Consider the following 27,403-nt stretch of genomic DNA (forward strand, 5'->3'; position numbering starts at 1 on the left):
CTTGTACTTCTCAATAACTTTATTTCTGACTTCCTTGGAGATCTCCTCGGTCTTCATGGTGTTGTTTTGTTAGTTGTTCCTATTACTTAATGGTGTTGCAGCCTCTGTAGCCTTTCAGAAAACGTGTGTATATACTGACAGAGCATGGGATACTTAGATTACACACAGGTGGACTTCCTTCCACTAAGCATCTGACTTATATAGGTAATTGCTTGTACCAGGAACTTTTATGAGCTTCATTGCAAAAAGGGTGAATACATATGCACTTGGCAATTTTTATTTGATAATTTACATTTTTGCTTATATCTTTCTCACTTCACTTCCCCAACTTAGACTATTTAGTGCTGATCACACACAAATCAGTTTACAAAAATATGTAAACACAGGTTGAAATGTAACAAAATAGGTAAAAAGCCAAGGGGGTGGATACTTTTGCAAAGCACTGTATGTTAGAGGTAATTTATCCTATGGTTCATTATTACTGTTTTTGCCTCCTATACAGATATAGACATTTTTAAGCATTAGAAATGACATTGGTTATGCCTGACAATATTAAAGATCGTGGCAGGGTCATATAGAAGAATTAACACAGAAGCATAATGTTTACATTTTTTGTACGGAGAAATATGTCCAATCACCCTAGATGGTTGTGGACACACGTCTTGCATACACTGGTGAAGAAATCATTTCTACATCTTAACAGTATTTTTGTTCATGTCAATATGCTAAATAGCAATTAGGCACCACTTCCATTTTTTTTTTTACTTGTAAACAATTGCACATATAGAACTGTATACAAATATTTTTGGATAGATTATTTTTTTAAAGATAGAAACAGTTGATTTTTTTTTTACTATAACCACATTTTAATATAGTACTTAAAAAATATACATTCAGACAAATACATTGAGATAAATAAAGAGATAAATTTATTTCAATTGTAGTTTAATTGACTTTCTTATTTAAATTGACAAATTGTATGTTAAATCATTTTATTGACAGCTTTATTCATATGGTGGTAAACCAAATAATTCTGGTTTAAACTCCTCCAGAGAGTGAAGGACTAATGTCGCTTTCTTTGTAAGATCTCGATTCAAATTTTCATCTGGAACCATAATCACTTGCATGCCAGCTGCAAGTCCGGCTTCAACTCCATTTGGCGCATCTTCAAATACAAGGCACTGGGAAAAGATAAAGTAAATAACGTTATTACATTATACTCAAAGTTTATGACCTTGCACACATCCAAAGATCATGTTCATTGTAATCAGGCCAGGGATGATAAGATAACTGTTGAGAAGTAGTGATGAGTGAGTACTACTATGCTCGGGTGCTCATTACTCATAACGAACATTTTGACGCTCGGGCGGGCTCAACTTGTTAACCAAGTATAACGGAAGTCTATGAGGAACTCGAGCATTTGTCCAGAAAATCTACCAGAAAAATGCCTGTGTTCCCCATTTACTTCCATTATACTCGGCTAACGAGTCAAGCCCGTCTGAGCGTCAAACGTACCATGCACCCGGGCAATGGTAGTGCTCAATCATCACTATCGAGAAGGGATTTCTACAGAACAGGAAGTGTTAGCCAGTTAATTTTTACATACACCTTCAACAGCTGTCAGTTGGACAAGTTATACATGCTGGTTATGGCAAAATATACAGTACTATGGAAAAGGAAAAAAATCTTCACCAGGAATTCTATAAATATCGATATATATATATATATATATATATATATATATATATATATATATATATATATACATATATAATATATAAAGCTGAATGTGTGTGTGTGTGTGTGTGTATGTGTGTGTATGTGTGTGTGTTTGTATGTCCGGGATTGGCATCCGCACCGTCGCAGCTACAGCCACAAAATTTTGCACACTCACACGTATGGACCCCGAGAGCGTCATAAGCTATGTTTCGACCGGAAATTTTAACCCCGCGCTTTACAGTTATTGGCCAAAAAACTTGCCTCCATTAAAGTGAATGGAGCTGGGAGCCACAGTGCAGCCAGAACTTCAGAAGAATGCGCAGCCACGCCCTTATATGGAATGTTGTCGTGTCACAATGCAGCCAGGGAAAGAGAGACACAGACAGGGAAAGAGGCAGACACAGACAGAGTAAGAAACAGACATAGACAGGGTAAGAGACAGACACAAAGAGACAGACACAGACAAAGAGACAGAAACAGACAAAGAGACAGACAGGGAAAGAGAGGGAAAGAGACAGACAGGGAAAGTGAAAGACAGGGAAAGTGACAGACAGGGAAAGAGATTGAGACAGACGGAGAAAGAGATTGAGACAGACGAAGAAAGAGATAGACAGGGAAAGAGACAGAGAGAGACAGAGAGATATATACATAGCGGGAGACAGACAGAGAATGGGAGAGAAACAGAGAGACAGTTACTATCCCGGGCAGCGCCGGGTGCTATGTTGTGAGGCGAAATTTTAACCCCGCGTATTCCAATTTACCAATCAATTTCGCCCCTATCTACATAATGGGGAAAAAGTGAAACAAAAAGTGTTGGGGGCAAATTGACAGCTGCTAGATGTGAACAAGGGGGACTTAAAGAATGAGAGCGATGGCGCCAAAGAGTATATACCGTACAGTTGCTAAGGTGGGGCCCCGACATGGGATACTCACCACACTCGAGGATATGAACACACACACAAAATGCGCCACACACTACCACGTACTTGAGCACATATACCACCCTCAGCACACATTTTACCACACATACACCAACCTCGCCACATAATCGCCCTAAAACACACACAAGTCTGGTATTATCCTTCAAAAAAAAATCTCATTAATAAGCAGCCAAACTACAAGAACAACATATGTACCACATAGGAAATACGGCAGCTGTCAGTCACATGACCTGTCTATAATGTGTATGTGTGAGCTAATATATACTGTCAGGGGGAGGGCTTTCTGTTGCCTAGAGATTTATCAGGCTGCCAATAGCAACCAATCACAGCTTAGCTTCTATTTTACTACAGTTAATTAATGTGAGCTCTGATTGGTTAATATAGGCAACAATTTAATAATTGCATTTCTATTTGTTTTGTGGTTTGTGGGCAGAATACATTTTTGTTAATACATTCTATTTTGTTAACAGCAGTTATTAACCCGGGCGAAGCCGGGTAGAACAGCTAGTATATATATATATATATATATATATATATATATATATATATATATATATATACAGTGGTACTTCACTTAACAAGTAACCCACTTAATGAGATTTTTGCTTAACAAGCAAAGCTTTCTGTAAATTTGTAACCCACTTTACGAGAAAGTTTTGCTGTATGAGCGAAATCCTCACTGCACACACTTCCGGTTCCATACATCCACCGCACTCTGACCCACACTTGCAGTCCACATAATCACACACATGTACGCACAAACACACATGCATGCACACACATACAGTATTATGCTCACCTTACCTTCCGTTCCACCGCTGGCATCATGGTTCTTGTAGTTCCCGGGTACATCGCGACGTCCTCGCGGTGAACTACAAGACCCAGGAGGGTCTGGAATGGAAGGTAAGGAGAGCATATAATATAACATAATATGTGTACCTTTCGTTTCAGCGCCAGCCTCCTGGGTGCTGTAGTTCGCCGCTGTGCTCCAGTCCAAGCTGTGTATCGACATCCATAGCAACGAGGGAGGAACTTCCTGTCGGCGCTACTGAAAGGCAGCGCGCTGGCCAATCAGAGGCAAGTGGCTCTGCATTTGACGTCAGCGCTCTGACCGGGAAGTTCCTCCCTCGTTGTTATGGTAACGCGATACACAGCCCGGCCCCGTACCAGAGAACAGCAAGTCCCAGGAGACTGGCAATGGAACGGAAGGTAAGGTGAGCATATAATATGTGCGTGTGCGTGCGTGCGTGCATGTGTGTCTGTGTGTGTTTGTGTGAGTTTGTACGTATTTGTGTGTGTTTCCACGTGTGTGGAATGGCACAATAGGGGACCAGGATGGGAAATTTAACACGTTGTGGAACGAATCGTTTGCATTGCAATGATTTCCTATGGGAAATCTTGCTCTGCCTAACGAGTAACTTGGTTAACAAGCACACTCCCAGAACAGACTGTTCTCGTTAAGCAAGGTTCCATAGTATATATATATATATATATATATATATATATATATATATATAAAAAAAATCTTGAATTACTAGGAAAAATTGATTCTCAATCAGCAGAATGGAGCAATGGTGAAATGATTTAAACATAAACTAAACACAGATTAACAACACACAAGTTGTTCTGTGCTTATTTACAGGCCTGTCCCTGTAGTATAATGTCAAGCGCAGCACATTTCCTGTTAGTACAGAGCGGTATGATGTTGATAACAATTATTTATTTTGCCAGCATAAAAAATCTGATCACCTGAATTAACAAAATGGTTATTTGTCAGTTGATAGCCAGCATACTTATACCAGTGAATTATCAGGAAAGAGCGTTCATAAACATGCCTATTATCAACTGATGTAAATGCACCATAAGCCATAAACAAACCCCTCAGACAGTGGCTTACCTCACAGCAATAAAAGGATCAGTTAATAAAATGTAACATGTTATATCCTTATTTAGCACAATATTATCTAATGGGAGAAAGTCAGGGAGCACCATACGCTTTATTTAATTTATTAATATTATTTCTAATAATATATTATAAGCCATGTTCTAGGCTAATTTTCCCCCTTTAATCCGAGAGGTGGAAGCTCGTCTTAATAAACGGTCTTCTCTATGGCTTTCCCTCTTGGGCAGAATAGCAGCCGTCAAGATGTCCATGCTGCCACGGTTTTTATATCTGTTTGAGACAATCCCAGTGAGGCTTCCTCTAAAAGGAGAGTAAAGACATAACTTATAAGATTTATTTGGCATTCTGGCAGGCATTGTATTCCTGACTTGGTCCTGTGTGCACCTAAAAAATGTGGAGGCTTGGCATGTCCAGACCTTACCCTATATGCTACTCACCTCCACCAATAACCCTCTTTGTCATCTTTCCCTGCTTTTAATAAATGGACACAGATCAAAAAACTATGGTTAGCCTCATACCATCCAAGTTCTCTTATCTGGAGTAGACCCTGGGACTCCCCGTCACACCATTTACTGAGTCCTATGGCCTTAAGCAGGGAAATTTGGAATAGGTGTAGGCTCAAGTACCAACTGGCTCCAGTTTCTTCCCTCCTTACACTGTTTTTATTTACTCCTCATCTTTCAATGTCCATGGGGCTGGAGATAGTGAGGCAATGGGCGGCACTGGGTATCTGCTTCCGAGATTTAGTAGACCCACTCATGAGGAAGCTTAGGACATTCGCTAACCTTCATCACAAGTTCAAGGTTCCCCTGGCCTTTTTTTCTCCTACCAAATAGCCCATTACTTTTTATCAACTATGGGGCCAAAGCAGATTCCTAACCCCTCTCGGTTTGAATATTTATGTACAGATAACTCTTTCATGAGTTATCTGATCTCAGACATATATGGTCTCCTCTCTAACAGTGGCTCCCCATAAACGTCGACTCACCAGTATATGCGGAGATGGGAGTGCTGGATCGGGAAGGAACTGTCTGCATGGGTCTGGAAGGTTAATTGGTCTAGGGCCTCTATTAACACCCTATATAAAGAGAACCAAATTAAATTGTTGATGACATGGTACCACACACCGGAATATCTCCACAAATTTAATTCTTCTATACCAAATATCTGCTGAAGATGTGGAGGTGGTGGTGCCTCCCTGTTCTATATCTTTTGGTCGTGTCCCGGCATAGTAAGATTCTGAAGAACAGTGGAATGCTTGATTGAAAGGGTCCTGACCAGGAGCCTTCCTTTAGACCTAGTTATCTATCTGCTGAATATATTCCCACAATATTTGGCCAAAGCCGAAACAAAATTATTGTTGCATCTTCTTACAGCGGTAAAATGTCTCATCTCACTCTCATGGAAAAAAGTGGCCCCACCATCTAAGGAGGATTATATGCCCCACAATCTGAGGAGGACTTATAAGCTCGTGTCAAGGACATTTGCCAGATGGAGCTGAAGACAGCTACCTTGCATGGCTCTAAGGATATAAGGACAGTTTCCTCTGGACTTGGCACGACTAGGATACCTATGCTGCAATGTCCTATCTATAAAACTTTACTAGTCCAGAGGTCCTCCCTCGATCCCCCCGATAGACCATGAAGTGACTCCCAGCACCTAGACCTTATTGAATCTTATGATACACACTTAGTTTTGTCGACAGCTCTTAACATATGTCAGTCTGTGAAACAGTGTAATATTTGTTATTCTTGTTTTTTTGGATGTTAAAAACAGAAAATTTTCAATAAAGTTGGAAAAAAAATATATACGGTATATATTATAAGAATATAATCGACTAGCCTGCCAAACTTTGTTTGACTTTTTTCAAGTGAGTATAGGGCCTTTAAGAGAACACTTAAAAATTAATATTTGTGATAATATAGAATGTTTTATCAAAAATTAAAAAAAGATATCAAAATATTCACAAAATGCTTAGTATAAAAACTTAGAATTAATTAACTTGCAGTATTATTGAAATTGACCCTAATTGATTCCAAAATCATATTTGGTATGTCCCTAAACATTAGTGCCAGATGTTCTGTTGTGGGTCATGCTGCTTTCCAAAAACTGTAATGAATATTATATATAGCTATAGTGTAATAATGGAAGCCATATTTATCAAATATTTATAGTATGTCATGTGGCTATCTATACAGCTTCAATATGAATAGATTTTGTGGATGTTCTGTACCCAATTTCCATAACTGTGGACTCACATACCATATACTGTATACAATCTATGCTGATGTCCACAGCCTCAAGTGCTGTACAGAGGCCAAATGCCACTGAAAGCAGCTTTCTTCATTCTAATAGAGTCCATGTTAGTGAATTTCACAGCTCATAATTACTCTTGAATTATTAAAGAAACACAATGGAGTACTTATAATTAAAAAGGTGGCAAGTCACACATATCATTCCACATAACCTACTGTTTCCTATGTCAACCCAAGTACTGTGCTCTGTGACCATAGATTAATTGGAGACGAGCAAAAAATTAAGAGCATAAATTGAGCTAATTAAGATTTATCCTCTAAACTTACATATGGCCACAAGAGAAGTCTTGTGGGTCTCTATATGTCTAGAATATTTGAAAATTTTACTTGCTTTACAATTAAAGGTAATCTGTCTGCAGCTCTTCCCACCCCAAGCAACTTACAGATGTGAGTAACTTTTTCAAAGACACATGCAGCAATACCTTTACATGAGGACTCCATTCTTCTTTTACTGAAAATCAGATTTTGAATTGATATGCTAAAGTTTACAGTAGATCTGAAACCTCTGTCACTTCTGCTCTATTTCCTGCCCAGTGCCGCTTCCTCATGCTTGATTAAATGCTCCTTTGTATGAAATCCTATAGTATAGAGTCTGCCAGTCAAACAGGAGGAGGTAGCGCTGGGCAGAAAATAGAGCTGGAGTGACAAAAACTTCAGATCTATGGCCTAATTTGCACATCAACTGGAACGCTGATTTCTCAGTAATGAAGAAGCGTAATGGTCATGTAAAGATATCAGTGGACTTTTGTTTGCCAGAGCTACCTGCACATATACTAAAATGTTTGAAATCCTGCTGACAGATTCCCTCTTAAGTTAGTATCCATGATGTGCTTTCCATTTATGGCAGCTGATCTCAAAACCATAAAAGTTTGCATAGCTGAATATCCTCTAAAGCATATTTAAAGAATAATACAAAATTAAGTGTTAAAATAAATAAACTAGATAGAAGTCCACCTCCCTCATTGATTTATTTCCTTCAGCAGGTTATTTCATCAGGACATACTATGTCATCAAGCCCTATAATCAAACTATGTGTGACTATATCAGATGTTTTCAGTCTAGCAAGCCAATATGCATTAACTGTATTTATGAAAATTAGTATTACCAACCATTTATACCACTAACTCTGAATGTTATGGCAGATCATTACAAATTATCAACCATGTTATATTCCTTAATTTTTGTTTATTCAGCTCTTATATCAACTAGAGATGAGTGATTTTATTCTAAATGATTTAACATCCAGTTTAACAAAAACCCCTAAAAGTCAGATTTTAGAAAAAGTTCAGATTTAACAGAATCCATTTTTTGCCATTTGCTTTGTGCAAAGTCAATAAATTGGCAGTTGGTCAGTCTCCATTTTGCCACAACTGTCCAGCACCGTATGCCTTTCAGTCACTTATTTTATATTTCATCCATCGAGGGCCTCCATTCACTAAGCCCTACCTAGGCAACCATGGATGTGGTGCAACAAATGCCAGCTAAAAGACCCAGTGACCAGAAGACCTAGCCAGAATGAAGATAGAAGACAGATGATAGTAGAGCAGATCGAAGAACCAAATACAGTGGGACAGTTATGGGAAGGGCCAAAAGGAAAGGAATATACCGTATTTTTAATTGCGCACCGGATTATAAGATGCACCTCAAATTTAGAGATTAAAAAAGTAAACAAATATGGGGTTTGTTTTATAATCCGGTAGTGTTTCACTGGAGAGGGGCGGCAGCAGTGGTGAAGAAGGGTCACAGGAGCCAGGGACAGTTCTGGAGTACGGCAATGCTGTGGGCAGTGCAGAGGGGGGCCAAGATGCTCACTGCGGGCTGTGGCGCGGTGCTGGGGCAGCCATCGCTGCTCTGTGCTTGGGCAGCCATCCTGCTCTGTGCTGAGTCACCCGGCGCTGCTCTGTGCTGGTGCTCGCTGTGGGTGATGAGTCATTGGCCATTCTAAAGATGTCGTAATGCAGGATTCAAAAAAATTGGCGGCCAGAGTCGGCGTGTGTGTAGATGAAAGCTTGAGCCGAGACCTCCATCTCCGCATGCACCGACTCTGGTCACCATTTTTGAAGAACGTACTGCCGACATTTTCAGAATGGTCCTCGCCTCGCTGTCCACCGCACAGAGCAGCGCCACTTGCCACTCAGAGCCATGCCTCCCGCCATACAGAGCCGCACCACCCACCGCACAGAGCAGTGCCACAGAGAGCAGCACCCACAGCACAGCACACAGCATTGCCCTGTCTCCTGTGACCCCTCTCCACCACCCCCTTGTAAGCGCCATTTGGATTTTAAAACGCACCCCTCATTTTCCTCCTAAATTTTTGGGAGGAAAAGTGTGTCTTATAATCCAAAAAATATGGTAACTTTTTTTAACCCCACTCCAGCTGATTCAATTTGCATTAATTTTACTTCATTGAATCTAATTCCTCTACCTAATTTTGGGAGATATGCTCAACTCTAATATTAATCGCTTAATACAACCAACAAGTAATTTTAGATTTTCGAAAAAATTAGGTCACTGTCTTTATTGTTTAGTTTTTATAAAGCAATACAAATTACTAAAAGTAATTCTATTTTAATTATTTGATATGGCTATTTAGGAAACAGGCTTCAGAAATAGCCAATCTTTTATCACCAAATGACTGAAGCTTTACTTGAAATTGTGTCATTATACATATATTTAAATGTCAGGTGTTTTCTTTGTTCACAATATGTACATCTCAATGGCTCTTTTTAAATGTGTTTAGCTGGAGGCAAACTGCCCATTGTGCTCACTGTCTGTTCATATTCTTTCAAATGGTCACAGTCAAAATTGCTTGCTGCTCATGCACTTATCACAGCATTACTTCTAGAATATAGTCCAATGAAAATTGCAGTAACCTGCATAATTTAGCTTTCTGTAATGCACAAAATATAGTGTGGTTATAACTTTTTCTTTTTAATGTGATATAGTCACAAAATGGAAATTAAAAGAAAAAAAGTAACTACATTTGTCCAAAGTTGTAATTTGAGACATTATGATATGAGGTTATAAATTGTCAAGCTGGCTTACTTAGTCACACTGTACAAGAACTTACTATGTGTAAAAGAATTTGGCAACTTCTGGATATTTCTGTAAGCCACCATAGCCATACATATTATTAGACAACCTATCCTCACACTATTCCAAGACTTTGATAGGAGCCAGATTTGCCAATTGTTCTGAGTGGTTTCTCTTCTCCAGTTGCCTCCCCCACACTCAAAGAAAATTGGCAAATAGTGTACACTTATACATAGACTGCACCCACATTGTCCTTGCACAACTTTGGTTATTTACTACAAACACTTTATATACTGATTCTGTGGTCATACTCCTTTTGCCTTCTTTCTAACTTATGAGATGTATTTTATTAAGATGGTTGAAAGTATGGATCAAGGACCACACTATTGTCAAACAGTTATCATAAAGACAGCTGGCTCCATGTGTGGAGGTGTGCTGGAGTTAAGGGCTCCTGATTCATGAAGCATTGCAAGCCCTTTCATTAATCAGGACACTTGGAGAAGCAGCGCTATAGCGCTAACCTTTGTTTGCGTCTTGCCTATATCCTTACTCTAATCAGGCGCTGAAGTAAGGGTTCTGTCTCACTAAATGATGTACCAGCGATTCCGACCACGATATGACCTGGTCAGGATAGCTGGTGTGTCGCTACATAGTCGCTGGGGAGCTGTCAATCAGGCAGATCTCACCAGTGACCAGTGATCAGCCCCCAGCCCTCAGCGACGTGTGGAAGCGATGCTGTGCTTGGTAACTAAGGTAATAATCGGGTAACCAAGCAAAGCACCTCGCTTGGTTACCCTATATTTACCTTGGTTACCAGCACACACCGCTTAGCGCTGGCTCCCTGCACTCGTAGCCAGAGTACACATCGGGTTAATAAGCAAACCGATTCGCTTAGTTACCCGATGTGTACTCTGGCTACGTTTGCAGGGAGCCGGCGCTGGCAGCCTGAGAGCGGCGTACACTAGTAACCAAGATAAATATCGGATAACCAAGCAAAGCGCTTCGCTTGGTTACCCGATATTTACCTTGGTTACAGCTTACCGCAGGCTGCCAGAAGCCGCCTCCCTGCTCCCTGCACATTCAGATCGTTGCTCTCTTGTTGTCAAACACAGCGATGTGTGCTTCACAGCGGGAGAGCAACGTCCAAAAAATGAACCAGAGCATTATGTAACGAGCAGCGATTTCACAGCAGGGGCCAGATTGCTGTTCTGTGTCACACACAGCGAGATCGCTAATGAGGTCACTGGGGCGTCACAAAAAACGTGACTCAGCAGCGATCTCGCTAGCGATCTCGCTATGTGAGAAGTACCCCTTAGAGATCCTAAACTGTTATCTGTCCTTGAGATGGACAATCCAATGTGCAAAATGATGTCTGAGCCTTTACGGTGAACCTGAGAGCTAATTCATGCTGAACTACAGACATTATGAATAAGACAAAGGTTCTACAATTTCAGTCTACTATGTTTTATGCTGTTACACCTCCTCCTTGCCCTGTTCCACTAAAGTCACAGGTCTCTCCTTATAGAAACTTATGGTGTGACCTGTCAATCAAGAGGAATGGGGCAGGAAAGCCTTTTGAAATGGTCACCAGATCGACATGGTCCTCAGCCAGCCTTGAAATGTATGTATTCTTACAAACAGCAGGATTTCAGAGAAAACCATAGCTTGAAATGCATGGGTATTATTCTGATTTATGGTTCCCATACACTGGACAGCATGAAACAGCTTTCAGCTTGTTTAGTTCGTATTCTATAGAAGATATTGAAGACCATGATTTATAAAAATAAATTAAAATATTCTGTACAAATGTGTAAGGATTAGGAACCAAAACAAAGTAGCTGGATTTTTCCACAAATATACTGGTACCTTTGATTTTTGTTATTACATAAATAGATATAAAAGTTACAATATAAAAAAAATGTATGTGACTCTTATTCACTGTGACAGATGCAGGCTGAGAACAACATTTTCCTGCTGATATAAAGCAGAAAAATGAAAATATTTTTACTTATTGCAAAGGATTTTAAATAGCTTTTTACAGCATCTCACAAATGTAAGCTACACAAAAAATAGAAATATTTGGAAAAATTGTTTAGAATCATCTCAATGAAATATTTACAACACACTAAACAAAATGCAAGGCCCCAAATCTTCAAAAGCAATTTCGACAGAATTCTAAAGAAAATGATTTGAAAGGTCGGAAAAATAGTACATTTGTCGTTTTCATGCCAGTTTCTTCCAGCTACACCAAAATAAGTGGCATTAGAGTAAGACAATGGAGAGTCGGGTGCAAGACACAACGGCTTATCTAATTAATGATGAGCTGTGGCATACATTATTACAGAAAATTTATTCCAGTCTGAGATTAGTGAAAAATTTCTGGCATAGCACACCGTCCTCTCATCAATATTGGTGGAAAAAAAAAATTGATGGACTTGATAAACTGGCACCATTATATAGTGCCTTGCGAAACTATTCCGGCCCTCTGAATTTTTCAACCCTTCCCACATTTCAGGCTTCAAACATAAAGATAAAAATTTTAAATTTTATGGTGAAGAATCAACAACAAGCGGGACACAAATGTGAAGGTGAGCGATATTTATTGCTTATTTTAAATTTTTGTAAAAAATAAAAAAATGAAAAGTGGGGCGTGCAATATTATTCGGCCCCTTTAAGTTAATACTTTGTAGCGCCACCTTTTGCTGTGATTACAGCTGCAAGTCGCTTGGGGTATGTCTCTATCAGTTTTGCACATTAAGAGACTGAAATTCTTGCCCATTCTTCCTTTGCAAATAGCTGGAGCTGAGTGAGGTTGGATGGAGAGCGTTTGTGAACAGCAGTTTTCAGCTCTTTCCACAGATTCTCAATTGGATTCAGGTCTGGACTGTGACTTGGCCATTCTAACAACTGGATACGTTTATTTCTGAACCATTCCATTGTAGATTTTGCTTTATGTTTGGAATCATTTTCTTGTTGAAAGACAAATCTCTGTTCCAGTCTAAGGTCTTTTGCAGACTCCAACAGGTTTTCTTCAAGAATGGTCCTGTATTTGGCTCCATCCATCTTCCCATCACTTTTAATCACCTTCCCTGTCCCTGCTGAAGAAAAGCAGGCCCAAACAATGATGCTGCCACCACCATATTTGACAGTGGGGATGGCGTGTTCAGGGTGATGAGCTGTTTTGCTTTTATGCCAAACTTATCATTTGGCATTGTGCCCCAAAAGTTCAATTTAGGTTTCATCTGACCAGAGCAACGTCTTCCACATGTTTGGTGTGTCTCCCAGGTGGCTTGTGGCAAACTTTAAACGACACTTTTAATGGATATCTTTGAGAAATGGCATTCTTCTTGCCACTCTTCCATAAAGGCCAGATTTGTGCAGTGTACGACTGATTGTTGTCCTATGGACAGACTCTCATACCTCAGCTGTAGATCTCTGCAGTTCATCCAGAGTGATCATGGGCCCCTTGGCTGCATCTCTGACTAGACTTCTCCTTGTTTGACATGAAATTTTTGAGGGACGGCCGCGTCTTGGTAGATTTGTAGTGGTATGATACTCCTTCCATTTCAATATGATAACTTGCACAGTGCGTCTTGGGATGTTTACAGTTTTGGAAATCTTTTTGCAACCAAATCCAGATTTAAACTTCCCAACAACAGTATCATGGACCTGCACTTTAAACAGAACACTGAGACTATCACAGAGCAGGTGCATTTATACGGAGACTTGATTACACACAGGTGGATTATATTTATCATCATTAGGACAACATTGGATCACTCAGAGATCCTCAATGAACGTCTTGAATAAGATTGCTACATGAAAGTAAAAGGGGCAAATAATATTGCACGCCCCACTTTTCAGTTATTTATTTTTTTTCAAAAATTTAAAATAAGCAATAAATATCGTTCATTTTTACAATTGTGTCCCACATGTTGCTTCTCACCATAAAATTTAAATTTTTATATTTATGTTGTTTGAAGCCTGAAATGTAGAAAAAGGTTGAAAAATTCAAGGGGGGCGAATACATTCGCAAGGTACTGTATATAACTTATCAGAGATGAGTGGATTTTTTGAAATTTGAATATGCCAGCTTTGCCAAATTTTCCTCCAATTTTTTTTTTCCTGTGAATAAATGTGTATGAATTGCATAACTAAAAAGCCTCTAATTGCCTGGAAAAAAAATTGTAGAACACTGTGAGTTTTGTTTGGTGTCACGTTTTCAGTTCTGTAATCCAAACCAACAGCATGTTTAACAACACTTTTAAATTAAGACTTTTTAGACTAACTAAATTGTAAAAAGGGTCTAAAAATTATCACTTATGGTGGGCAGATACATGCATTGCTGTTTATAGAGAGGTGGTGCAAATGGCTACACACATTAATCATACTCAAGGAGTATGCAATTTGCATACTTGTGGTCACGTGCACCGTTTCCAACTCTGACTCTGGCAAATCCTCGCAAAGCTCAGTGCATGGGCTGGGAGGATTCGTGTGTCTGCTTTTACACAGAGTGTTTGCAAGCTTTTCATTGTAGACCGAACAACCTCTTTAAGCAAGATCTAGAGGATCAGTGGAGTCCTCTCTCTCCTGTTGAGCATAAACTCTTATGGTAGTTCTTTCTTTCCCCCAATGTGCATTTAAGTACATGAATGGAAAGTTATATGCGACAGTTGTCAGCAGTATTGCAGTGATCCCTATGATTGGTAAATGCTACAAGTAGAGTTGAGTATCTACAGTGCTGGCCAAAAGTATTGGCACCCCTGCAATTCTGTCAGATAATACTCAGTTTCTTCTTGAAAATGATTGCAATCACAAATTCTTTGGTATTATTAACTTCATTTATTTTGCTTGCAATGAAAAAACACAAAAGAGAATGACACAAAAATCAAATCATTGATCATTTCACACAAAACTCCAAAAATGGGCCAGACAAAAGTATTGAGACCCTTAGCCTAATACTTGGTTGCACAACCTTTAGCCAAAATAACTGTGAACAACCACTTCTGGTAACCATAAATGAGTTTCTTACAATGCTCTCCTGGAATTTTAGACCATTTTTCTTTGGAAAACTGCTCTAGGTCACTGAGATTTGAAGGGTGCTGTCACAAACCACCGGGGGGGTCACTCAGAAATCCCCCGCGCTGGCTACCAGTACGTCACAATCGGGGGGTAACAAGTGGGGGTCACCCCTACTTTATACCTCCCGACCGACAGACAGAGCACGTGACGCGCTCTCTAGCGCCCCTCTTATAGTCAGGCCAATTATGGAATTGCCCGACAATAAGCAAGGAGGCCGCTATACTACTTATGCCGATTATTGAAGGGTCCCCGGTGAGAGTAGGGTATATATTCCCCCGACCTCCGCGGGCGGAATATATAATATCTTCCCGAATCTCACTGGCCTCCCCACAATAATCCTTGGCACAACTCGCTGCCACCAACCGCTTCACGGTAACTATTAGCCGAACACACAGACGTGGGATTCAAGATCGAGATAACAGAACAGCCCAAGATTAATTATATAATTTAATCGCCTAAAGCACACTAGAAACTACAATATATACAATAGGGAATCTACAGAATATACAGTTATGTCAGAGTACAGTTACAAGCAAAGCATGGGTTACAAACAGGCACACACAGTTCAATCAGTTACCTTGTGCGTCTGGCCACAGGGGGGCGCTGTAGACCAGGTTTCTAGGAACTCTCTCACAGGTCTTTCCCAACCAGGCCCCCGAGCAGAAGAACACTGGAAAATGGCCGAAGTAGGGTTATCAACCTGGGCAGATCCAGGTCCCCTCCTACCTTAGTGACCTCACAGGGAAGCACTGCCACTCCCCCTGCATGGATCAGAATTATCCAGCCAAGGGGATATTGGCCATAACTTTGCCTGGGAGCGTCGTAGGCGGACGCCAATGCTCTCATTGTGACAGTTATGAATTTAGCTACAGAACGAGGGGACTCATGACCTGTCTGCCAGTTCCCCATTGGCTGATATCACGCCTGGGGCATTTCCCAATGTCCTGCTCCCATAAAAAGGGTGTGCCGGCATCGTCCACATGCGGAGACACCATTTTTATGGTTGCCATATTTATCGGAAATATGGCTTGCGAGATATGAACCATTTTTTACTGGAGTCGTTCTGTCTGGCTATTTCCATAGCCTTGCTAACTAGCTAGCAGCCCCCACTACAGGGTGACGGCAGGGAGTCATCCTGTGTCCATTGTCCCTAAGCCACCTCATTTCCATATCACAGGACATGGCCATGGATTTGTTGCTAAACCAGTTGTGTGAAGGGAAGGGGGGGGGGTGACACCAGGAGAGGGCTTCCTGACATGACTTGAATGTCATGATTTATCGTCATCTCTCCGGATTTACCTCACACCTCCCCCCTTTTGAGGGCGCTAGGGGGCAGCACACTCCGGTGTTCCCCCGTGCGCCCGTCCGCGACCTCTCCTTGTCGGGACAGCCCGTCTGCGTTACCGTGGTCACGGCCCCTTTTGTGGCGAATGGTGAAGTTGTATTGCTGGAGCGCAAGGCTCCATCGCAACAATCGCCCATTCGTCCCAGAGACGGTGTGCAACCAGCTGAGGGGATTGTGGTCCGTCTCCACGATGAAGTGGCGCCCGTATAGATAGGGTTGCAGACGCTGCAGGGCCCACACTATGGCCAGGCACTCCTTCTCCATCGTGGAATAGGCAACTTCCCTTGGTAACAGCTTCCTGCTCAGGTACAAGACTGGGTGCTCTTGGCTCGCAGAGTCCACCTGGCTGAGCACCGCACCGAGGCCGAAGTCACTGGCGTCGGTCTGTACTACAAACGGCCGCGTGAAGTCGGCTGCCTGTAGCACGGGCGGGCTGGACAGGGCGTCCTTTAGGGCCCGGAAGGCTGTCTCGCAGTCCATTGTCCAATCGACTGCAGAGGGCAGCTTCTTCTTGGTGAGGTCCGTCAAGGGCTTTGCCAGGCTACTATAGCATGGAACAAACCTCCTATAGTACCCAGCGGTCCCCAAGAAGGACATCACCTGCTTCTTGGTCCTGGGGGTGGGCCAGGATGCGATGGCTTCCACTTTCTCAGGCTCGGGCTTCAGTGTTCTCCCACCTACCCGGTGACCGAGGTACTGGACCTCGCTCATGGCCAGCTGACACTTTCCCGGCTTGATGGTCAAACCTGCCCGGTGGATCCGCCTGAGCACCTGTGCTAGATGCTCTAGGTGGTCCTCCCAGGTGGGACTGAAGACGGCAATGTCATCCAGGTACGCGGCCGCGTACCCTTCCAGTCCCTTGAGCAGGGTGTTGACCATCCGCTGGAAAGTGGCAGGGGCATTCCTCATCCCGAATGGCATCACCGTGGACTCGTACAGTCCAAATGGGGTAATAAAGGCAGAGCGTTCCCTGGCCTTGCGAGTCAGGGGGATCTGCCAATATCCCCGGCTCAGATCCATGATGGTCAGGTACTGAGCCCCGGCCAACTGATCGAGCAGGTCATCGATGCGTGGCATTGGGTACGCATCGGCGACCGTGACAGCATTGAGCCCCCTGTAGTCCACGCAGAACCGCGTGGTTCGGTCCTTCTTAGGGACGAGGACTACAGGCGAGGCCCAAGCGCTGTTGGATGCCTGGATCACCCCCAGCTTCAGTATCTCGTCAATCTCCTGGCGCATGTGTTGCTGCACCTCCAGGGAGACCCGATATGCTGAACGCCGGATCGGGGGATGATCCCCAGTGTCCACGTGATGGACAGCCAAGTCAGTCCTTCCGGGCTGGTTGGTAAACAACCCCCGGAAGGGGAGGAGGGTGGCCCACAGCTGGGACCGTTGGTCTTCCAAGAGCTGGTGGCCTACCTCCACATCCTCAATGGATCCGCCTGCCCTAACCTGGGCTAGCATATCCAAGAGGGTTTCCGCTTCTCCCTCCTCGGGCAGGTTGCACACAGGGAGTGCACATGCCTCCCGCTCATGATGTGCCTTCATCATGTTCACATGGAAGGGCTTCCGCCTTCCACGGGCAGGGTCCAGGGTGACCAGGTACGTCACAGGGTTGAGCTGCTGGTACACGAGGTATGGGCCTTCCCAGGCTGCCTGAAGCTTGTCCTGTGGTACGGGGACCAGTACCCACACCTCTTGACCCACTTGGTAGGTCCTCTCACAAGCGTTCTGGTCGTACCAACGCTTCTGATCGGCCTGGGCTTGAGCCATATTGTCGTGTACCAGTTGCGTCAAGGCCTGCATTTTGTCCCGGAAGCGCATGACATACTCGATAACCGACACTCCAGGGGTGGCCAAATCCCCTTCCCAAGCCTCTTTCACCAGAGCCAGGGGGCCCCGCACACGTCGCCCGTACAGGAGCTCAAACGGTGAGAATCCTGTTGAGGCCTGTGGAACCTCCCGGTAAGCAAATAACAGGTGTGGGAGATACCGCTCCCAGTCACGCCCATGGGAGTCGACCAACATCTTAAGCATCTGCTTTAAGGTGCCATTGAACCGCTCGCACAGGCCATTAGTCTGTGGATGGTACGGGCTGGCCACCAGATGTCGCACCTGGACTTGCTTACAGAGGGCCTCCATCAGCTGGGACATGAATTGGGTCCCCCGGTCAGTGAGCATTTCCTGGGGAAAACCCACTCGGGAGAAAATCTCCAGCAATGCGGTGGCCACCTTGTCAGCCCGAATGGACGACAAGGCCACTGCTTCTGGGTACCGGGTGGCATAGTCCACTACCGTCAGTATGAAGCGTTTCCCGGAGCTGCTGGGGATGGCCAGCGGGCCGACCAGATCCACAGCCACCCTCCTGAAAGGCTCATCGATGATTGGCAGAGATACTAGTGGGGCTTTGGGGTGTGGCCCCGCCTTCCCCACTCTCTGACAGGTTTCACACGAACGGCAGTAGGCAGCCACATCGGCCCCCATTTTTGGCCAGTAGAAATGCTGGTTTAACCTGGCCTTGGTCTTAGCGATCCCTAGGTGTCCGGCCATCGGAATCTCATGTGCGATCCGCAACAACTCCGTCCGGAACGGATAGGGTACCACCAACTGTCGGTCCCTGGGCCACGCCTCCGGTGAACCCTGCTGGACCGTGGCCCGGTACAGCCGTCCTTGGTCCCAGACCACTCGCTCCGGGTCCGAGTCCGAGGGAGGCTGTGCCGCCTGCTCCTTTAGAGCTTTCAGGCTGTCGTCAGCTTCTAACGCTGCCTGAAACTCCTGACTAGATGTGGCCAGAATCGACGAGACTGTCACATCTTCAGTCAGTACCCCGGGACCTGTGTCCTGGCCTCCACCTGACTCGGCTGCCACTTGGTCAGAAGGGGAAGAGCTATCGGACCTCCGGGAGGCCCCTTGGCTTCCAGCACTCCCACTGCGGGTGACAGCGGCCACAGCCGCTGCGACCGTGGGTCGTGCCTGCTCCTCCTCCGTTCCTGACCAAGTCGCCGGTTCAGGCAGACCTACCTGGCTTCCTGACACCCCGGTTGTGGGGGAACCATGCACCGAGATCTTACCTGGGAGCACTTCCGCTCCTGGACTGGCCCCAATCTCACCTGCCTGTTCCCCTCCTGCAGCAACAGAACCCCGCTGTGAAATCTCTGGGGACCCCACACTTGCTGTGGTAGCCCCCACCCCACACACTGGTCCTCCCCCTGCAGCACCCTGCTCTCTGCTTATCCCTGCAGAGGGCAGCAGATCCCAGCTCACAGGCTGGTTACTTGTAGAGGCATTGTCACACCTTTCTCTGACCTCCTCCCTTACATCATTCATAGATAACACATTAACATTGTTAGGAGTCAAGTCAGTACGGGCTGAAGGTTCAGCCCTTGGTTGGGGCCCAAACTGGGAGGTTATCTGCCCCAAATCTGTCCCAAGTAGCACGTTTGCAGGGATCCGATCAGTTACCCCCACCTCCCTCACCCCTCGCCCTGCGCCCCAGTCCACATAAATGTCAGCAACAGGCAGCGCCGGGTCAATGCCTCCAATCCCGGAGACAGCGAGGGTTTTTCCAGGGATCAAGTCTTGGGGGGACACCATCTCAGGCCGCACCAGAGTCACCTCCGAGGCGCTGTCTCGCAGTCCTATGGTCACAGACTGGCCGACGGTGACAGGTTGGAAGCTGTCCAGGGACCTACCACCACCCCCACCCACACAATACACCTTGGGCGGCCCTTGGGACGGGGACGGAGCCGGGGCCTTGGGACGCTGAGGGCACATGGCCTTGAAGTGTCCAGGTAGGTTGCACTGGTGGCACCGTCTTGGTTCTGCCACGGGCCTGGAGAGGGGAGTTGAGGGGGACACCCCCTGCAGTCTAGGGGCAGGTGGGGCAGTCGCAGAATTCATCTTACCCCCTCTCCAGGTGCTGCTGGTGGCCGCTCTCCTGGCCTCAGGGGCCCGGTTGTTGGTGTAGTCATCGGCAAGGGCAGCTGTAGCCGTGGACCCCTTTGGCTTCTGGTCTCGGATGAACTGGCGGAGATCCTCAGGGCAGTTCCACAAGAGTTGCTCCGTGATGAACAAGTCCAGGATCTCCGGTCCGGTGGAAAGCTGCAGGCCTTGGGTCCAGTGGTCGGCAGCTCGGGCAAGTGCCCGCCTGTGGTCAGCCCAGGAGTCCTTTGGTCCCTTCTGTAGGCTCCGGAACTTCTTGCGGTAGGACTCTGGAGTGAGGTTGTACTGTTGGATCAGGGCCCGCTTGATGGTGTCGTAGCCCTGATCTGCCTCAGCAGGCAAGTCCCCAAGGATATCCAGGGCCTTACCCCTTAAACGGGGGGTCAGGTATTTGGCCCACTGGTCCTTGTTCAGATGGTGCTGCAAGCAAGTCCGTTCAAAAGCAGTCAAGAAAGAGTCCAAGTCTCCATCCTTCTCCAGCACTGGGAAGTCCTCAACACGGACCTTTGGAAGTTTGGTGTCTTGAAGGTCACGTGCGGCTGATGAGGGCCGGAGCTGAGCTAGCTGCAGCTGGTAGTCACGCTCTGCCTGGCGCTCTTCACGCGCTGCCTGCCGCTCCGCAGCCTCAGCCTCACGCGCTGCTTGCCGCTCTGCCTGCCGCTCCGCAGCCTCACACGCTGCCCTGCGCTCTGCCAGGAGTGCCTGGTAGCCCTCCCGGTCTCCAGCCTGGAGTAGGGCCATAGCCATTTGAAGAAGGCTATCCGAGCCTCCCAGGCTCGGTGGAATGGCACGTGGTGATCTGCGGCCCGCTGCGGAGCCTGGTGCTTCACTGTCCATTGCAGAGCGGAGGGCTGGCATCTGGCTCGTTGAGGACCCTTGGGCGAGCTGCTCCTCATCTTGTCCAGCAGTGCCCGGTTGTGCAATGTCCTCTGCAGAGCTGTTTTCTGGCGTCGGGCTCCTGGAGGACTCGTGGACAACCTCCTCATCGTCTCTGGCCTGAGCATCGGCCATTCCTTTGGCTTTGCTCCTGGTGCTCTCAGCCATTCTTGCAGACTTTTGGTCACTGACACAGAACTGACACCTGATGCCTCCACACACCTTACAGTATCTGCACTCTGACACTCTAGTGTTGAGCTAGTCTGAAGACCCCAGCAGCCACAGCTGCTGCAGGCAGTCTTTAGTGTCTGGGAGTATGGGTCTCACACTCACACACACTATTATCTCGATCCCACCGCTTGCCACCAATATGTCACAAACCACCGGGGGGATCACTCAGAAATCCCCCGCGCTGGCTACCAGTACGTCACAATCGGGGGGTAACAAGTGGGGGTCACCCCTACTTTATACCTCCCGACCGACAGACAGAGCACGTGACGCGCTCTCTAGCGCCCCTCTTATAGTCAGGCCAATTATGGAATTGCCCGACAATAAGCAAGGAGGCCGCTATACTACTTATGCCGATTATTGAAGGGTCCCCGGTGAGAGTAGGGTATATATTCCCCCGACCTCCGCGGGCGGAATATATAATATCTTCCCGAATCTCACTGGCCTCCCCACAATAATCCTTGGCACAACTCGCTGCCACCAACCGCTTCACGGTAACTATTAGCCGAACACACAGACGTGGGATTCAAGATCGAGATAACAGAACAGCCCAAGATTAATTATATAATTTAATCGCCTAAAGCACACTAGAAACTACAATATATACAATAGGGAATCTACAGAATATACAGTTATGTCAGAGTACAGTTACAAGCAAAGCATGGGTTACAAACAGGCACACACAGTTCAATCAGTTACCTTGTGCGTCTGGCCACAGGGGGGCGCTGTAGACCAGGTTTCTAGGAACTCTCTCACAGGTCTTTCCCAACCAGGCCCCCGAGCAGAAGAACACTGGAAAATGGCCGAAGTAGGGTTATCAACCTGGGCAGATCCAGGTCCCCTCCTACCTTAGTGACCTCACAGGGAAGCACTGCCACTCCCCCTGCATGGATCAGAATTATCCAGCCAAGGGGATATTGGCCATAACTTTGCCTGGGAGCGTCGTAGGCGGACGCCAATGCTCTCATTGTGACAGTTATGAATTTAGCTACAGAACGAGGGGACTCATGACCTGTCTGCCAGTTCCCCATTGGCTGATATCACGCCTGGGGCATTTCCCAATGTCCTGCTCCCATAAAAAGGGTGTGCCGGCATCGTCCACATGCGGAGACACCATTTTTATGGTTGCCATATTTATCGGAAATATGGCTTGCGAGATATGAACCATTTTTTACTGGAGTCGTTCTGTCTGGCTATTTCCATAGCCTTGCTAACTAGCTAGCAGCCCCCACTACAGGGTGACGGCAGGGAGTCATCCTGTGTCCATTGTCCCTAAGCCACCTCATTTCCATATCACAGGACATGGCCATGGATTTGTTGCTAAACCAGTTGTGTGAAGGGAAGGGGGGGGGGTGACACCAGGAGAGGGCTTCCTGACATGACTTGAATGTCATGATTTATCGTCATCTCTCCGGATTTACCTCACAGGTGCCTTCTCCAAACTGCCATTTTTAGATCTCTTCACAGGTGTTCTATGGGATTCAGGTCTGGACTCATTGCTGGCCACTTTAGTAGTCTCTAGTGCTTTCTATCAAACAATTTTCTAGTGCTTTTTGAAGTGTGTTTTGGGTCATTGTCCTGCTGGAAAACCCATGACTTCTGAGGGAGAATCAGCTTCCTCACACTGGGCCCTACATTATGCTACAAAATTTGTTGGTAGTCTTCAGACTTCATAAGGTCATGCACACAGTCAAGCAGTTCAGTGCCAGAAGCAGCAAAGCAACCCCAAAACCTCAGGGTACCTCCGCCATGTTTGATTGTAGGGACCGTTTCTTTGAATGCCTCTTTTTTTTTCCTGTAAACTCTATGTTGATGGCTTTTCCCAAAAAGCTCTACTTTTGTCTCATCTGACCAGACAACATTCTTCCAAAACATTTTAGGCTTTCTCAGGTAAGTTTTGGCAAATTCCAGCCTGGCTTTTTTATGTCTCGGGGTAAGAAGTGGGGTCTTTCTGGGTATCCTACCATACAGTCCCTTTTCATTCAGACACCGATGGATAGTACGGGTTGACACTATTGCACCCTCGGACTGCAGGGCAGCTTGAACTTGTTTGGATGTTAGTCGAGGTTCTTTATCCACCATCCGCACATTCTTGCGATGAAATCTCTCGTCAATTTTTATTTTCCTTCCACATCTAGGGAGGTTAGCCACAGTGCCATGGGCTTTAAACGTCTTGATGACACTGCGCAGCGTAGACACGGGAACTTTCAGGTCTTTGGAGATGGACTTGTAGCCTTGAGATTGCTCATGCTTCCTCACAATTTGGATTCTCAAGTCCTCAGACAGTTCTTTGGTCTTCTTTCTTTTCTCCATGCTCAATGTGGTACACACAAGGACACAGGACAGAGGTTGAGTCAACTTTAATCCATGTCAACTGGCTGCAAGTGTGATTTAGTTATTGCCAACATCTGTTAGGTGCCACAGGTAAGTTACAGGTGCTGTTAATTAAACAAATTAGAGAAGCATCACATGATTTTTCAAACAGTGACAACACTTTTGTCCACCCCCTTTTTTATGTTTGGTGTGGAATTATGTGCAATTTGGCTTTATGACAATTTTTTTTTTTTCATTGAAGATAAATTAAATGAAGATAATAATACCAAAGAATTTGTGATTGCAATCCTTTTCAAGAAGAAACTGAGTATTATCTGACAGAAATGCAGGGGTGCCAATACTTTTGGCCAGCACTGTAACTATTCGTACTCGCTATACTCATAATGAGTACTGTCCAATACTCACGTATTCATTTTAAATAGCATGTGCAATGCAATTCAATGGGGAAAAACTTGCAATGTAATGAGTAACCCATATGCCATAGTATTCGTGCGAGTAGCAAATAGTGTAGCATTTGGGTTACTTGTTACTTTGCAAGTTTTCCCCACTGACTTGCATTTCACATGCTATTCGGAACGAATACACGGGTATTAGACAGTACTCGTTAGGAGTATAGATAGTACAAATAGTTAGGTACTCTCTCAACTCTAACTACTAGTCAAACTGTTGAACATCCTTAATATCTCATTGTACTTTTTTAAAAAAAATTTTTTTAAATAATTATGTTTCAAATGATCAAAATGAAAAGTATTTTCATGAAATGCTTGGTTGTGAAGTTACATTTAAATTCTTAACAAACATGTGGCAACAATTGTAATATGGATGTGGGATCTACATTAGGCAATATAAATAGGTATTTATTCCCTTCACCCCAGGGTGATTTTCCATTTTCGATTTTTCCTCTTCTTCTTCCGAGAGCCATAACTTTTATATATTTCAACAATATTGCCATATGAGGACTTATATTCGCAGTACAAGTTGTACTTTTGAATGAAATCATTAGTTATACCATATATTGTACTGGAAAAAAGGAAAAAAAATCCCAATGGGGTGAAATTGCAAAAAAAACTGCAATTGCATGACAATTTTTGAGGTCTTTTATTCATCTTGTTCACTATATAGTAAAACTGATGTGGCCATATGATGCCTCACGTCAGTATGAGTTTGCAGATACCAAACATGTATACTTTTACTTTTATCCAAAAGGTTTAAACAAATTCAGAAGATTGTCCCAAAAAAAGAGTGGCGCTTTTGTCGACATTTGACGAGACCCATAGCATTTTCATTGTTTGGGAATGGTGTGATCCCCGCTGTGGCAATTTAAATCGCACTTTCAGTATTTGACAGCGTTGACAGTGCAATCTAAGGGGTTAACAGGCACAGGTGGATCTCCTATCCACATGTGCCTTTTAGCCACACATCTCTGCTTCAGATCAAATTTACAGATTATGCAAAGCTGAGAGGGATAGCTAAAACTAAAGAAGACAGAAGGGATTCAAAACGGTCTAGATAAGTTGGAACAATGGGCAGCAAATAATAGAATGGTATTAAACAGGGAGAAATACAAAATTCTACATATGGGCAAGAAAAACAAAAATAGCATCTACAAAATGGGAGGAATGGGAGTAAGCAACAGCACATGTGAAAAAGTCATTAATATACTAAAAGATCACAGACTGCACGAGTCAACATTGTGAAAATGCAAAAAAAAACAAAAAACAGTTCTGGGATCTATTAAGAGATGCATAGAGTCTAGATCAAATGAAGTAATTATCCCCCTCTACTCCTCTTTGGTCAGACCTTGTTTGGAATACTGTGTCCAGTTCTGGGCAGCACATTTCAAGAAAGACATTGAAAAATTGGAGCAAGTTTAGAATAATTAAACTATGTCCTATGAGGAACTATTAAAGGATCTGGAAATGTTTAGATTGCAAAAAAGACGGCTAAGAAGAGCAATAATAGCTGTCTAAAAATATCTGAATGGTTGTCAAAGTGCAAAGGATTATCCTTATTCTCATTTGCACATGAAAACTTGAGAAGCAATGAAAGGAAACTGAAATGGAGAAGATACAAGTTAGCTATTAGAAAAAGAAAACTTTTTGACAGTGACGGTCATCAATGAGTGGAACAGGTTGCCACGAGAGTTGGTGAGTTCTCCTTCAATGGAAGTCTTCAGACAGAGGCTTGACAGACATCCGTCTGAGATGGTTTAGTGAATTCAGCATTGAGCAGGGGGTTGGACACAATGACTCTGGAGGTCCCTTCCAACTCTAACATTTTATGATTCTATGATTTTTAACCCACAGGTGATTCACATTGTATGATATTGGGCTGAGTAAATTAAAAATTCCCATTTTTTTCCATAAAATGTTTCTCTGGCCCCAAGATTTAATTTAATAAAGAAGTAATAAGAGAAAATCACCAGTACAATTTGTTACTCAATTTCTCCTTAGTATGCGAATACCTCATATGTGGTTCAAAACTACTTTTGTGGCACAGTGCAAAACTCAAAAGGGATGAAGAGTCATATCAAAGTGAAGATAATGATGATGGTTTGAGGTGTCATGACACATTGACAGAGCCCCTGACATGCCATAAATGACAAAGCAGAACCCACTCATAAGTGATCCCAGTTTATTAACTTCACTTCTCAATGAATTCATCTAGGGGTGCAGTGGTCATATTGACACCACAGTTGTGTCCCAGAATTTAATAACAATGGGTGGCAAATAAAAAATAGTTGTATTTAAAAACAAAAATTGTTTTAGCCCCAGATTTTACATTTGTAGATGGGGAAATGGGTAAACATTTCACCAAACGTTGTCAATTTATGAAATACCCCATATGTGGCTGTACAGTACTGTTTATCAACATGGTGAGACTCAGGAGGGAAGGAGCACTATTTGACTTTTGAGAACAGATTTTCCTACAATAGCTTGCAAATTCTACTTACAGAGCCCCTAAGTGCCAGAAAAGCAGAATCCCCCCATGTGACCCAATTTTGGAAATTACACCACTCTTGAATTTATCTACAGGTAAAGTGACAATTTTCCTGAGAGAGAATTGGAAAGCTGCAATTGTAGTGACCAATACATTGTATTGCCCATATATTGTGCCCAGCTTCAGCTTCTGGAGATATGCACCCTGTAAATTAAGCAGGCTCAAATCGCTACAGAAATGCCAAACATGTGGATGCTAAATGTGGTTTAGGGACACTGCGGGGCTCAGAAGGGAAGGGAAATTTGGAATTGAGAGCATAGAATTTGATGGATTTCTTTTGGGTGGAACCATAGCACTTTTTCAGACCCTTTGTGTTACCAGTAATATGAAAAAGCCCAATATTTACATTGAAAGATGATGGGTCTGAGTGGGAATGTGTTTTTTTGAGGACTGAGTTGAAGCTTTTATGGAGAACATCTTATATAACATTTTGGATCACATTTATCCTGTGCTCTCTGCTAAGCACTGACACTGAAGTTTCCATTTAAATCTACAAATGAGGTGATTCAGATAAAACTCCATTCTCTATAATGAGGCAGCAGAGTTACTCTGGACTATGTCTGGCATATGTTCAATGATGTCCATTGTGGAGACACAGGGTCAGTGGGTGCTCTTGTCCGCTGGCCCGGCCGCCTTTAGAAAAACAGCATGGCCCAGGGCTCATCCCAACTGAACGCCGATCTCC

At 44.2% G+C, this 27,403-nt stretch overlaps 1 protein-coding gene across 1 annotated transcript in view; it reads right to left on the reverse strand.

Annotated features, from left to right (window-relative positions):
• Positions 1-906: 906 nt before the first annotated feature.
• The window catches only part of PUDP (pseudouridine 5'-phosphatase), a 449,753-nt gene continuing 423,256 nt past the window's right edge, over positions 907-27,403 (reverse strand). The window contains exon 4 of the mRNA XM_075335481.1: positions 907-1,181. Coding sequence (XP_075191596.1) covers positions 1,005-1,181 — 177 coding nt within the window. The 3' untranslated portion in view covers positions 907-1,004. The remainder of the gene's footprint in view (positions 1,182-27,403) is intronic.

The sequence above is a fragment of the Anomaloglossus baeobatrachus genome, chromosome 2 (assembly GCF_048569485.1).
Source record: "Anomaloglossus baeobatrachus isolate aAnoBae1 chromosome 2, aAnoBae1.hap1, whole genome shotgun sequence".
In the NCBI taxonomy this organism is placed as follows: domain Eukaryota; kingdom Metazoa; phylum Chordata; class Amphibia; order Anura; family Aromobatidae; genus Anomaloglossus; species Anomaloglossus baeobatrachus.